At 40.5% G+C, this 14,739-nt stretch overlaps 1 protein-coding gene across 3 annotated transcripts in view; it reads right to left on the bottom strand.

Annotated features, from left to right (window-relative positions):
- Positions 1–549: 549 nt before the first annotated feature.
- grin1a (glutamate receptor, ionotropic, N-methyl D-aspartate 1a) overlaps positions 550–14,739 on the bottom strand; it is a 32,990-nt gene continuing 18,800 nt past the window's right edge. For 2 of the 3 annotated variants that reach the window (XM_053649105.1, XM_053649106.1), the window contains 10 exons: positions 14,171–14,298; positions 13,503–13,667; positions 13,044–13,162; positions 12,592–12,704; positions 11,684–11,832; positions 11,017–11,174; positions 10,443–10,604; positions 10,083–10,192; positions 9,675–9,820; positions 550–724 (listed from right to left, as the gene is read on the bottom strand). In XM_053649105.1, the coding sequence (XP_053505080.1) occupies positions 656–724; positions 9,675–9,820; positions 10,083–10,192; positions 10,443–10,604; positions 11,017–11,174; positions 11,684–11,832; positions 12,592–12,704; positions 13,044–13,162; positions 13,503–13,667; positions 14,171–14,298 (1,319 nt within the window). In that variant the 3' untranslated portion in view covers positions 550–655. Of the gene's footprint in view, positions 725–4,594; positions 4,706–6,066; positions 6,094–9,674; positions 9,821–10,082; positions 10,193–10,442; positions 10,605–11,016; positions 11,175–11,683; positions 11,833–12,591; positions 12,705–13,043; positions 13,163–13,502; positions 13,668–14,170; positions 14,299–14,739 lie in introns of all 3 variants that reach the window. The other variant, XM_053649104.1, reaches the window with a different exon arrangement.

The raw sequence follows: 14,739 nt of genomic DNA, 5'->3' as shown, positions 1-14,739 counted from the left end.
TAGTATTTCAAGTATTAACACTATTGACAATACACTAAATGTAACTAATTTTTACTCAGATAGTATTTGCATGCTCTCTCATACGCCATTCTTACTTACAGAATAGACAACAATTAAAGAAGAGAAAGCAATTGATACTGTTAAAGGCAGATCAACAGAAATGTCCGGAATTTCAGTACATATAGGTTTCTAAACACATGAGGTCTGCACAAACATAGTAATAAGAATTACTCTGATTGCTTTGTTTCTTTTTTCTGAGAGATAAAATATACATACAGCACTTAATGGACACAAGAGCATTCACTATACCAACCTATACAAAAATACTCAAAGATTGTGAAACAAATAATTGCTAGGTTAAATTAGACCTTATAATGTGTCCTGTTTTGAATGTCAACTTGTGAAGATGAGTGTCAACTTGAGTGTGTGTGTGTGTGATGCGTTATAAGAAATCCAGTGCGATGAGGCGCTAACGCCAATCTCCGAAAATGTTCACTGTAGAAGATCAGCTCCATTCTCTTCTCCTCATAAAGGTGCAGAAGCTCATAAGCGACTCGGGACAGAGGAAATTCCTGGGTGAATACCGATTCCTCCCACCCCATGTCTGTCTTTAAGAAATGAACATTCCCCCACTTTCTCTTTCTCTTTCTCTGTCTCACACCACGGTGCTGACAGATGGGTCGGACAGGTTGAGCTGGCCCGTGATGTCTGTAGGTGGGTACTGCTGCGAAGAGAAAGAGAGACAGAGGCAAAAAAACAAACAAACACACAGGACACAGGTAATTAGTGCGACTGTAACCCTTTTCACTCACACAGAAGGGACGTGCCTTCAATGTTACCTCCTAAGGCAGTTCAGAATTAGGTTAATCAAAAGTAGACTAGGATGTCATTCTGATGTCATTTCTGATCAATCTTTTATAAATCCTCCAGGATATACACTTGGTTGCCACTTTATCAGGTTCTATGGTGATCTTTTTCCATTGATGGATGTGGTAGAGGGGGACTGTCACATTGTGTGTAGCAATAAATGGGCTACACTAGGAATAAAAATTTGGGGGCATGCTGTTAAAGTAAAGTAATCAACGACAGAGTGGTGCGATTTGGCCAGGCGCGAAGTTTAGTTGCTGCTACCAGCCCGATGTTGATTATTTTCCAATAGCAGCACATGCTGAAGTGTTTTCTTTCGCTTATACCACAGCAATTTGCCAACAGATTTTTTTTAGGTCACACATTTTATCTACTTATAGTTATCTTTCATGTTGTATAATGTCAGTGAAACAAGTTAGTAGATAGTCCTTCCCTCCGCAGACTCTTCATAAGACAGAAAATGCAGCTTGTCAAGTTGAAGTGCAACTGCAAAATGCAAAGTATTCAGTCCTGAAGGCATGTCCATGCTGAACATTTTTAGAAACATATCCTTATATAAAATGTTTACACAAGTTTTCCTTTTTTTTTTTTTTGTAGTTTATGTGGAACATCCACCATTCACAGTCGCTGTGAATTACAGTCAGAATCAGAATCCAGAATTCAACAGTGCTGTGGTATAAAATGAGGTTGGATTCCCCTGGTAAAGTGGACCCTGGGTGTATGTGCTGGATATCCATTGCACCGGATTTGCCGGTTCGATTAGAATTTTGCCTGGTCTGTAATGTGTGATTTGATCTCTCTTTTCTGTGACTGTCTTAGGAAGCATTCAGACTTACACAGAAGGGGAAGCAGGATCTCCAGTGCATGTTTCTTTCTGTATATATGTATGCATAAGTCAACCCCTTCAAACTGAACAAACATGCAAATCATTTCAGACAGTACCCTGATATCCATGATCTATTGCTATATACGCGTGTAAGGTATGCAGATACTGCCTTGCATGTCTAAGCCACATTGTTTTTGAGTATATGTAACCGCTAATGTCAAAAAAAAATGCAGCAGAACTGGAGCTCCTGCTTTCCCAAACTGTAACTTTTATCTAGAGTGGGTGCAGAGAGAAAAAGCTGGTTGATATCTGCAGTGCTGGGTCAGAAAAACACCTCCTGCCATGCAGATACCTTTTTGCTACGTCGCTATATTTTGTTTGTTTGTTGCATATAATGATTGCTGCCGTGTTACAATGGCCAGGACAAAAACTCAATGTCCTGAATGATATGACGGAAGTAAACAATATACCCTGCCATTGCAAAATGCAGCGTAGCTCAAGCCTTTGATTTTTTGTTTTTGTGAAAATTGGAGATAGTAGAATAACTTCAATTACCAAAATTAGTCAAAACTGAATTAACACACATTCACATGCTGAATGAGAACGATTAAGTGTGCATATAGTAGGCAAGTAGGCTTAATTCCAGGAATTCAATTCAGATTGAATTATTTAACAAACAAAATTTTTGAAAAGAACCATGGACACATGTATCCATAATACCGTCTTCACAAAAATTCCAAATTTCAAAATTTTCCACATTTTGAAATTTATTTCTCCCGATTCAAAGCATTTGCAGAGATGAGATAACTAATACTTATATAGCTCTCACATCTATGTAGCTATTTAGCTGTTTCAGTGCATGCTAGACTATGGAATACACCACAGCTTCTCAACCCAGGCCCTGGAGAACCCTCTGCCCTGCACATTTTAGTGTTTTCCCTGCTCTAACACACCCTTTCAACTCAAGAAGGGTTGTATCGGGTGTCTAAGAGCAGGGAAAACCATTAAAATATACAAGAAAGGTGGTTCTCCAGGACCAGGGTTAGAGATTTGTGCACTATGGCATAGTTTAGCTTGCACTGCATTCACCTTTCAAGGAACAGAACATAAAGCAACACTAGTAAACACTTGGAATCATCAAAACACTGCTGGATCCTCTTTTTTAATTTTTTAAAATCCAGCAATATTGCTGATGACACTGTAGAGAGGGTTTGTGTTTTTCGCAGCCTTGGCATCGCGTCATGGCGGTGCCTCTGGCCCCCCTGTGAATACATGTGCCCGTTGTGTTCTCTGAGGAGGCTCGCTGTTGGCACTGTGTATCAAAGCCCACAGCGCCCCCTGATGAGAGATAGTGGATCAACAAGAGAGACAGAGACATAATGCTACTACCTCTACCATCATCACAGCCACAAGGGGAAAAAAGATGCAACTACTTCTACTACTTCTATTACTACCACGACACACTCTGTGTTTCTTTGACAGACATGTCGCATGCTTTCGGAGGACGAGAGGAGCTGTGTGGCATGTATGTAGGGGACATCAACACTCATAAATCCATATATATCCATCGAGAGAAATTAAACAGTGATATTAAATAATAAATAAAAAATAAAAATAATCAGTGACCGACAGGATGGTTTTGTTGCTTCTCTCCTTTCTGGATGTTTTTTTTTTTTTTTAAATCAAGACACATTAAACCCTTTATCTAGAGTTATTTATCCTAAGGCTCTCACACACATATGCACATACACACTCAAACCAATACGAATATAACAAGCACAAATTAGTAGATATATCTAAAATAAGGGACATGTTACAGGAAATAAGTTAATCGTGACTAAAAATCTGTTAAAACTGGATTAGCTCTGGAAAAACCTTTGAAGAATTAGATTTCCCAGAAGTGTGATCATCAACCAAGGACGTTCCACGAACAAAACCCCCGATAAACCCACACAAAACAACATTGTTAACTATTTTTGTTCTTCTTTGTATGTGATATCCTTCCTAGAAGGAAGACTGTGAATCTCCCATCCTGTTTTTTTTTTTTAAAGCAGAACAGCATTTTTTTTTTTTTTTTTTTTAAAACAACATTTTTACGAATTTAAGACAAATTTGTTAGTATTGGTTATCTGAGGAGAGTGGAACTCTGGGAAGTCCAGTTTGTCCTGTTGCTAAATTGAAAGAATGTCAAAGAAATTAAGGCGCGAAGGAGAATTTATGGAAGAGCGCTAGAAAATCAAAATGCATTAGCATTAGTAGTCTGATGTTTCCATGCCTTGAAAGAGATGATGTGCTGTTTCAATAAGAAAAAAAAACAAGGTTAGTATGAGTGATAACACACACAACAGTGAAGCATGCCGCTGGGGAACACATAATGCAGCATATAGGAAGATCACATTCACTTCAATCATATCGAGCAAATACAGGAACGTGATAAGAACACACACATACACACACATACAGAACCATACAAACACCACTGACACACCACATCCAGGACTAGCAACACCGGAGAGAAGCAGCCCAAATGAACCAGGTGCTTTGCGTTGCCCCCCTCCTCTTGGATCACACCCCCCTTACATGGTGACCCTCCAAATTGCACCTTTTTTTTTGCTGTGTCCTGAAAGCCCTAAATTGTCCCTGCTGTCCTCTTTGGGGCAAGTCCTAACTGACAGATGAGCTTAGGATGTGGACCGAATGGCTGACTGACAGACACGTGGCCTGAGTGGAATGGGACTCTCTTGGATCGGACATGAGATGGCATTTAAGACAGGAAAATAGGAAGAGAGACAGAAAAAAAGGAGAGCCTTAGAGAGAGAGCAAGAGAGAGAGAGAGAAAGAGAGAGAGTGAGAGAGAGAGAAAGACTAAGAGCAGGAGATGCCATTCCTTAATCTCCTTACCGTGTCTTTGGAGGACCTACGTCTCTTGATGCTGGAGGCCAGGGTGGTACTGATGGACCTAAAAGAGGGTTTCTTTTTGGGGTCTGGCTCTGCTCTACCACTTTTCCTATCCTAAAATAAATATATACGTAGAATAATTATTCATGGTCTCTGGATGAGTGACACCGTCTCAGCCTGGCATTATAACCAAAACCTCTTCCACCCCCAACCCTCCCCACAAACAATCTTACCCCTAACTATATGTGTGGAGGCTTGGGAAAACCTTTCACATTGTCAAATTGGAAGAATTTCTACTATATACTGTGTAAATACGGAGAACTACAGGCTTTCCTGAGCATAAGTAAAGTTCTAGCATTTTAAATTCTGCTGACGCACCAAAAGTGAAAAGGGAGGAAATTCCATATGAAGATTTCTTTCCAATTCCACTGAAAGACACCCTACCTACCTATACATTTACAACCTAATCTGCTTATGGAAAACAACACTGCTGCCAAATTTTACGTTTACACTTTCAAATAAATTCTCACTTTGATTATCAGCACATCGTCCCCTGAGGTAAAAGTCAACTTATGGCATTTAAACACAAATCGGCTCTTCACTCCTCTGATATCCGTTCAGCGATGTGGAAATAATTGCTGATTCATTCATCCACTTCTGATCTGTTGGCTAAATTTCTTGTCTTTTAGGTTTTGGTTTGCTATGGCATGCAGCTCTCCAACAACTTGATCAAATCATTGAAACATGAGAAAATCATACAAAGCTAGCAAGATTTTAGACATGTTTAGGCAGACTGACCGTTTTTTTATCGCTGCATTTGTTAAACTAGCTCCTTATTTGCAGCTAGATAGCCAAAGTAAGATTGAAAAGTGGACTAAATAAAAACATTTCCGTGTTGTTTTTGGTGAAATGTATATTACTAGTACAAATACCCAATTTTTCATCATATTTGGCCATATTCAGCCACAGTGACATCTTATTGGTTTTCCCAGACCGCCACAATATGTATTAAAGATATAATGAGGAGAATACTTTCTCCACAGATAGGAAAGAGGTAGTGTGTGTTCTTAAAAGGGCCCCGTTTAGCTCTGAAAGCTGTATGAGCTTTTAAAGAGGTACAACCACTTGTAAGGTGTGATGGCTCTACCTAGAAACATAGTCCTAGGTCTGTGTTGTCAGTGATATGGTTTAAAATTTCTCCCCTCCTTTTGCAAGTAAGGGTCCTTTACATGGGTATCACCATAGACTTCTGTGCACTGGTCAAATTCCACAGATATTCATCCAGCAACCATATGGTCCATGTTTAAAATATAGTTACACTCTACGTTTGGTCCCATCCATCCCTCCCTCCCTCCCTCCCAGCATCCATCCAAGTGCCCAACGGCTATTCTCTGGCCTCTACATTATGCCACGAGGATACAGCACAAGACTGAGTGTGTTAGTGTGAGAAAAGCTCATATTTAAGGTATTCTTACATCCTGAGTCTCTACAGAGGAAGAGGGCTGCATAGAGGAGGAGAAAAGAAAAAAATGAATATTTATCCACTTAAAGATCATTAAGACTTTAAGATCCATAAGCAAAAGCAGAAGGAGCGAAAATGAGCTTGCTGAAGAAAATAATGCCACCGATGAAGCCAAGCAACTCTTAATATCACAGGAAATCACAATAAAACACAACTTTTCAGGGGTGGGCAATAATCAAATGCAATCAATAAAATGCCAGGGCAGCAGAAGATATAATATGAGTAATTACATACAATATACAGTAAATACCATTTTGAATCATTATACCTTCTTTCGGGTATAACGGAAATTCACTCCACACAAAAGATGGGGGAAAAAAGGCTACGTTTCTTTTTAATAAGTGTGGTGTGAATTTCTATCACATGCAGGGTTTGGCAATGAACAAGAAAAGCATATTATGGCACAAAAGCATATAAACACTAGACTGTTCCGGAGTATTCTTTCATATCCTTAATGACTTCTAATATCACCTGACACTTAATTTCAAAAACACAACTCAGTACCTCTGTCATTTAAAGTTAGCACAAGAATCTAGATTATATCTAGTCTTGTACTAAATTGCATTAAATGTATTGCTTATTTCCTGCACAGACCAATTTTAAACCAATACTAGATATAATCTGTAACTTTAAGGACTCAGAGGTTGAATGTAACTGAAATGAAGTAGCATTGAATGAGCAAGAGGTTAGTGTTGGCATGGCAACTATGCTGTGCTCATTCAAATAAAATGCATTGGATAATGATCATAAAAAAACCCACATGAAATAAAATAAACATAATCCCTAGCTGAAATAGGAACCAGGATATTTGAGTTGATGTTTGTGTTGACATTCACAGCTAAATCCCTAAAATGTCCTTGTTTCCTTAGCGTATAGGGATGAGCAGGAGGGAGTCGTAGCTGTACCGTGATATGCGTAGACCCGCAAAGAGCATCGCCACATTGAGACAACACCTACAGCTCAACAGAGCACATTACTTAGTTTGCACTTCATTTTATTGGCTAACATCAGTGTGATCAGTCTGTTTTGTCATCCTAGTTTACCGTCAGGTGGTGCACTTTGGAATAATGTGTGTAGATTGCAAACTGGATCTTCATTCTAGCTGATAAAACCGAAACACGAAATGAAAATTTGGGCAGATTATTCAAAAGTGCGACACACCCGTTACACACACAAGCTAACCAAATCACGGTGCAGTACGTACATGTCAAAGGTGGAAGTTTATGCTTTTAGATGTTTTTACACGCACGTATAGCATACACATATTCTAGAATCGTTTGACAGACACAAGCTCTCAAAGCTCTCACATATGCTAGGATCAGAGCAACGTGTTAAGTCCTGCTAAGAATTAAGACATATAAACACAATCTCAAGACTGCTATTACAGTCCAATTTACAACTGTAAGTGTCCAGTAGTAACACTGTGAACCTGTTTCCCATTAGCACAAGCTATAAGCTTCTCCTTCTTAGCAGGAACCAACAGTCCAACATCTTCTGTGTGCACCAACACAAATCCACACAAAACAGTCATACACAAATGGAGTATTTGTGTGCATCATGTGTGATTATGTGTGTGCTCGCATGTGTAACGTGTATGGCAGATGGTTTCTGGACATCGATTTGCAGACACAGACACGAGACTGTGATCTTACCTTTCTGTGGCACCGCTGTCAGTTCGACAGCAGCAGAACTGACCTTTTGTCAGTGTGTACAAAGTGCCAGCGTGAGGCTGGCCCACCTCCACGTACACATCACAGTCTCCTAGAAGCCTTGTGAGTTTTCCTCATTCACTCACCCTCCCTCTCTAAACCCACAGCTCTGCTGGGGAGGACTTGTGACAAGCCATGGGGCATAGGGGCAAATCAAAAGGCTGAGCGAGAACGGGTAGTGAATAAGATTGAGCTGGTTTTGCTTGATAAGCAAAGCCTAAAGCATTTCTTCATAGATCTCCGCAACTTATTTCCAGATATCTATGCAGCGTATATTCTTGGACTATGCAACTGCAGAGTTGCGATGAAGAGGCTGGGTTAATGTAAAGGTTATTGCCACTGCTTAAGACTCCATTCACATTGTCTCCACTTTATTTGGCTATTCTCTTTGGGCTAGCCTTGTAAAAACAACTCCAGAGAATTCATAAATATGCTACGCTTTGAATGCAAAAGATTAAAGTACCCCTGAACGTGCCATGTTGTACATGTAATGCCCAAAACCTACTAAAAATTTCCCAAGAACATGTCCTCCAACCATCCTGAATAGTTAGCCGGTTAGCTAATTTCTAGTAAATTAGTCTGCATTTGTCAGAGATAAAAACAAAAATAGGATCCTATCTGTATCTTGATTTGCATTGTCATATTCTCCAGGATTTATTTAACCTGTCAAAGTGTAACATAACAACCAACATTTTGTTCACTGCAACATTAGTTAAGCTAGCTGGCTAGTTAAAGCTAGTAAACTAGCTTTGTCATGGATAGATGCAAATGTTAATTGAGTATCAGTATTAGTCTTTTGTCTTATTCTCAGTGATTTCTTTAACCGTAAACAAACCTGTCAGAATATACAGTAACACATACGATTTTGTTTATCATTAATGTTAGCATGCAGGGTAGAACTAAAAAATGTCTGTTTTTTTTTTATCCACTTTTCTCTTTGGTCATTTGCCAATTTCTACACACTAGCTCTTCCCATGACATGATAGCTACAAACAGGGAAGGGTAAATGCTAGCACAAGACACATGAAGCCAACGTATTTTTTCAAATAGCTGCTCATGCTACATCTCAGGGCAGTGTAACACACTCAAACGAAAGTTCTATCTTCCCTCTTCTGCATACATGAGCTCACCGATTCCTACGATGGACTAGTGTTTCTCTGATTTACAGAGGATAGACTAATGCCATCCCTCCCGCCCAGTTTCGTTCTCCTGGACTTCCAGTCATGGATGGCTGAAGTATCACTGGGATTTGGTAGGAAGACCTGGGAGCCAAGGAAGTTTGTTTTCAATGAATTTATTACTGCTACCAATTGGGTGTTTACCACAGCAGCAGCAAAACTATACAGTTGGAGCCAGATATCCAAATAGATTTAACCATTTAAAAAAATCATTGTTTTCAGTTCAGGGGTACTTTAGAGCATTCCTATAGTTCAAAACATAGTTTGCAGCTTAGTTTTAGGATGTTCTTATGCACCTACAAATCAAAAGGAAAGCTCAGCAAAGATGAAGATAGTGGAATAAATTAGTGTGCTTTACATACTAAAGACGGAGTCCCAGCTGCACCCACAACTTGACTCACAGAACTCTCCTTATTGTCCTGTTGGGACAGACAAGAGACAGGGGTCTGGTTGGATTTGCCAAATACGTCCCAGACCAAACCTGAGGATTGTTTCCTTGGTTGGCATCTTAGAGGCCATGAATTGAGCAACAGTAAAGCCAGAGATCGTTGATCTCCAACCCATCCTCCAGCTAGGAAGGGTTTCACTGAAAAGTTACACCCAGGCTGATTGAAGTTGAACTTATTGCCAGTGATCTTATGATCTTTTGGATGGTGGCGGAGTTGCTGTCTTACCTGCAGGTTCTTTCTCCAGACGTTGACGGCCGCAAAGGCTAGCTGCATCTGCTTCCTGCGGGCGTCTTTGTGTCGCTTGTATGCGATCTCAATAAAGATGAGGAAGATCCCTGCTGCAATGCCTCCAGCTACCAGCATAAAGACCCCTGGTATAGTGAGAGATAGAGATATTAAGGAAATCACAAGGGACTTTTAGGAAATGTCAATCACACAAATGGAGACTTGGGGCCAACTCCTTAAATTGAGTTTCAAAAATGATTCAAAAATCTAGTTAGGCTAACATGGATGATTAAGGAAAAAGAAATAAAGAACAGAAAAGGCATTGGACAAAAAAGGGCTACAGGACCTTACCGCTGCAGTTTTTGTCCAATCTCTTTTAGATTATCTGCAGCTGAGTGCAAACCATACCTGCCATGTTTTCAAAGGTGAGTGTGGCTGGGGCATTGCTCCTTGAGTCACACTCCTGGTATCTCACCCAGGTTTTATCCAGGTCCTCCATGAAGCCGTTCTCATGGGAACTGCAGGAAGTCGAGGAAGGGGGAAAAAGTCAATTATTATTACAGGGTAGATGGTTGTGTTAATTCCCAAAAGACTGCATCCGAATGCACATATATACATGGACACACAGACAGCAGAGCAGGGGTTGGGAGAAGGGAGACACAGAGAGATATGAGTAAGAACAATATCTCCGAGGATGGTATCTATGAAAACAAGACCGAACTAAAAGATACAGGAGCGTACAGTATTGATGCTTCGGCTGGGACAGACCTGAGAATAGCCAGGGACACATTCTGTTTCCAGGGGCTGTCCTTGCGCATGCCTATGCCAAAGCCCGAACGGAAAAACAGCTCTCCCGTGGTCACCAGGTCGCACTTCTGCGAGGCTTCAAACTCCAGCACCGCAGAGTCCCAGATGAAAGCATGCAGCTTGCTGTGGGGGGGGGAAGGGTAGGAAGGGAAGGATGGGTTTTGGGGGGGTATGGTGCAACAGTACAGTGAGTAATAACACACTTACGCCACTCTCCTTCTCACCTCTGCTCCACACACTTGTGTGTGTCTTTAAATGTTACCAGAACTACAAACCGTCATCTCATAGGCAAAGGAAATCCAATGCAGGACCAGTGGACCTTTGTCCCTCATTGGATTCCCTCAGAGACGATTTTGCTGGAAACCTGAAAAAGGTGTTCCTAAGCTCAACATTAAGTCTTATGTGAGTGAGAGAGACATAGGTAGACCTGCTATGGGTTCTCAACTCAGCCTGACACCTGAAAACACCTGAGGCCCATGATTCCTTGAGTAAACACATGAGCAGACCTGCCGCAGTCGTTGCAGTGGTGACTCACTTGTCCCGAACAGCCTGGATGGCCTCAGCGGCGCTCTCGTAGTTGTGCTTCTCCATGTGGCGATACATGGTGCTCAGCTCGACCTGGCGTCGGAAGTAGATATCCACCGAACTCTGCTTCACTGTGGCGTAGATAAACTTGTCTGATGGGTTCCTCAACTGCCAACAGATAAAGCCAACAAGCCAATCATCATAATCCTGGGTTTCTTCTTATGAAATAAAGTAGATATATTACAAACATCAGTCAATCAGGGTGGCACTGTGGTGCAGCAGGTAACACTGCCACCCCACAGGTCCACGATACTTGGTTCCATCCTGACCTCGGGATCCTGTCTGCGTGGAGTGTCACATGTTCTCACTGTGTCCATGCGGGTTTCCTCTGGGTTCTCTGGTTTTCTCCCACCTCCCAAAACCATGCAAGTACACTATATTAAATTGCCCATAGGTATGAATGGACCGGTTTCCCAACCAAGGTGTTGGGAAATAGATCCAGATCCTCCACGGCCCTGACCAGGATCAAGTAGTTATTGAAGATGAACGAATGAATCAATCATTGATCCAATTAGTTATTTCAATTCCCCGGCACACTATTGAGCAGCAATCAGGTTTTCTCCATTAGCTAAAATCGGAAAAAGTCATAAAATATGATAAAATAACAAGGATCTTACCCTCGGGTCATTGATGCCGGTGATGCGCTCCTCAGGCCGGTCCAGCACCAAGAAGGCAGCCAGGTTGGCAGTATAGGATGCTACAATGATCATAGCAAAGCCGGCCCACACCATACCTAGGATTCTCGCTGAGAAGCTACGCGGGGCACCTGTACGATGACACAAAACCGACAAAATGTTAGGACCAAAGAGCTCTCAAAAATGCTACAAATAATACTAATAATAACAACTAAAAGCTAGTGAGTTAGTTAACATTATGCTAAAAAGTTGTAGGCTAATAATCCATTTATTTAGCATCTTTATGCAAGATATGTTAACTAGCTCACATTAGCTCTCTGTTATTATTAGCAAGATTGCATGTTTTATTTACATTCTTTTTTTTTAGCAAGATTGCATGTTTTATTTACATTCTTTTTTTTTTTTTTTTTACATAACTCTGGTAAAGCTTAGTCTCGTCTACCCGTAATATTCTTCCTGGAACTCTGCAGTCTTTTTTTTTTGCTGTTGTATCCCTATAAAATCCACTATAGCTAATGTTTCTCATGGATTTATTCTGACCTTATGGTGTTATGCTGGGAGACTACAATTGCAAATGCAAATTAACTCTCAACCTTTCTTTCGCTCTCATGTGTACAAAATAATTATGCAATGGCACTCATCAATAGTTGAGAAACTACTAAACAGTAAATCATATTTGGGCTAATAAAATATGTGAAAATGTATGATGCCTAGATAAACATCCATATAGCTTCAAATGAAAGCTGGTAATTGAACTTAATGATAATTTAACCACATGATCGTGGGTTGATTTCAAAACCAGTGTGCTGCATTTGCAGCCCAATTATTCATAGACTGGCCTTTAGCCTGGCATTTTGTGATGTGAGCAGAAAACAAACTGTCAGTGTAACCTTCTCCAATTCCAGAATTCAGCAACACTCCCCAGGAGAACCACATAGCCGAGGATAAGGTGAGGGCATCTTCTTCTTCTTCTTCACTGTTTACTTTAAACCTTCCGAATGGGCTGAAACCAACCAGGCAGAGGATGAATAGGAGTGAACTGCACAAAGTTTTGACAGATTTTGACATGCCTAGGTCCCTTAACAAAGACAATAACAATGACAACATCTGAATACAAGAACAGGTCCAAATATAGACATCACGAATGATCTAGCAAGCTGTGAAGACCAGGGAACAAGACTGATCTCACACAGCACAGCCAGTCACATCTCCCCACCTCCAAGCTGACAGCAACTGTGATGCCCCTTTTCCTCCGGTAAAGGAAACATGCCCAGAACAAACGAAACAAATCTCAGAGACGCACCACATGGAAGATGTAGCAAGTCAGACCAACAATGTGTACCTGAACCGGTCTAGTAGGTAAAGCATCACCGCCACCACATGCACCGATAGACCCACCAGCAGCCACAGCGTGCTCTGGAACGGCTGCATGAACGAGTCCAGCGTACTACGAGGGATTTCCTGTAACACACAGCGACGTGTCTCACATTTCTTACCATCTGTACTGTATCTAATGGATCCTACAAACCTTTGGGAGATACTGTAAGCACTTAGAACTGATACACAACAATTAAATACATCTATGATAGCAGGATATACACAGATATATAAAATATTTCATGAAGCAGTAATTTGTATTGTCAGACTGCAATAATATACACAGATGAAAGGTATGAGTCTTTAATCTTTTAATGGCTAATCCTCTGTGTAATGGTGGCAACAACTGTGCTCTTTCACAGACTTACTAGCTGTGAAATGTAATAAATATTTCATGCGCCCACCCTGGGAGAAGCAGGTGTACCTTTTTCACAAGGATGGTGAGGCCCTGATATTTGAACGGTTTGGAGAATTCAATGTACTGAGCTCGTTCATTGTTTATCGTTAGTGGAGCCACGATCATGTCCGCAAGGCCGCCCAGGAGCTCGCCCATCATGCCATTCCACTCCTTCTTGTTGCTGTTGTTCACCTGTGCCCAAGTAAAAATGAGAACTAGTAAGAAAAAATAATAATAATATATATTTTATTATTATTATAATTATTATTAATAATAATAATAAAAACACACACATATACACACTCTACATAGAAATGCTTAACCTAAATTTAGCCCGAAAGGTTTACCCTAAATGTAGCCCAAAAGGCTTAGCCTAAATGTAGCCCCAAATGCTTAGCCTAAATGTAGCCCCAAATGCTTAGCCTAAATGTAAACCCAAAGTAGCCCGAAATACTTAGCCTAAATGTAGCCTGAAATGCTTTGCCTAAATGTAGCCTCAAATGCTTAGCCTAAATGTAGCCCCAAATGCTTAGCCTAAATGTAGCCCCAAATGCTTAGCCTAAAAATGACCTAAATGTATGAAATGCTTAGCATAAATGTGATATTTTATATAGTATGAGTAAATTTAAAGATGTCAGGTAACAAGAATCATTTACTGCATGAAAATCTGGTTGAAGATATAAATCCAAACTCACTCTCTCCTGTGTTCCAAATTTCCCATCAGCCACCAGATGGACCTCATAAGTAAAGTTCATAGTCATGGCGAGCTTGATCAGTAGGTCAACGCAGAATCCATAACAGCACTGAGGGACTGTTGGGCGTCCTGTAACCAAACCACGTGAAAAACCAAGCCATGTGAAAGAACAAATTCTGGACAGATAGCTGTGTAAACAGGCACACTGTTCTCTTAACACTCACTCCAATAACATCCTGAGGTGGTTTATTGATCTTATAGCACAGTAATTTGCCAATGAATAAAAGGTTTTAGTTATTAATAAACAACAACACATCATACACTAGCCACCTCACTAGGCTCACAATAAGACAAAAAAAACCCCCATAGCTTGGCATGTTACAGAGAAACCTGAAAGTGCAAAGTCTTCTATCCTGAAGACTTTCCAGTGGTGGAAAACTTACTACCTACTGTATTACTAAGCTCTGACACTTGAGACTCCTTCCAGAACCTTTTTACTAAAAACTTCATATCAATTATTATATTTTTTCTACGGTATGTTAAATAACAAAATCCTTACACTTTATTAGC

The sequence above is a fragment of the Ictalurus furcatus genome, chromosome 18, assembly GCF_023375685.1.
Source record: "Ictalurus furcatus strain D&B chromosome 18, Billie_1.0, whole genome shotgun sequence".
Taxonomy (NCBI): Eukaryota; Metazoa; Chordata; class Actinopteri; order Siluriformes; family Ictaluridae; genus Ictalurus; species Ictalurus furcatus.
This window is presented reverse-complemented; position numbering and strand designations above follow the sequence as displayed.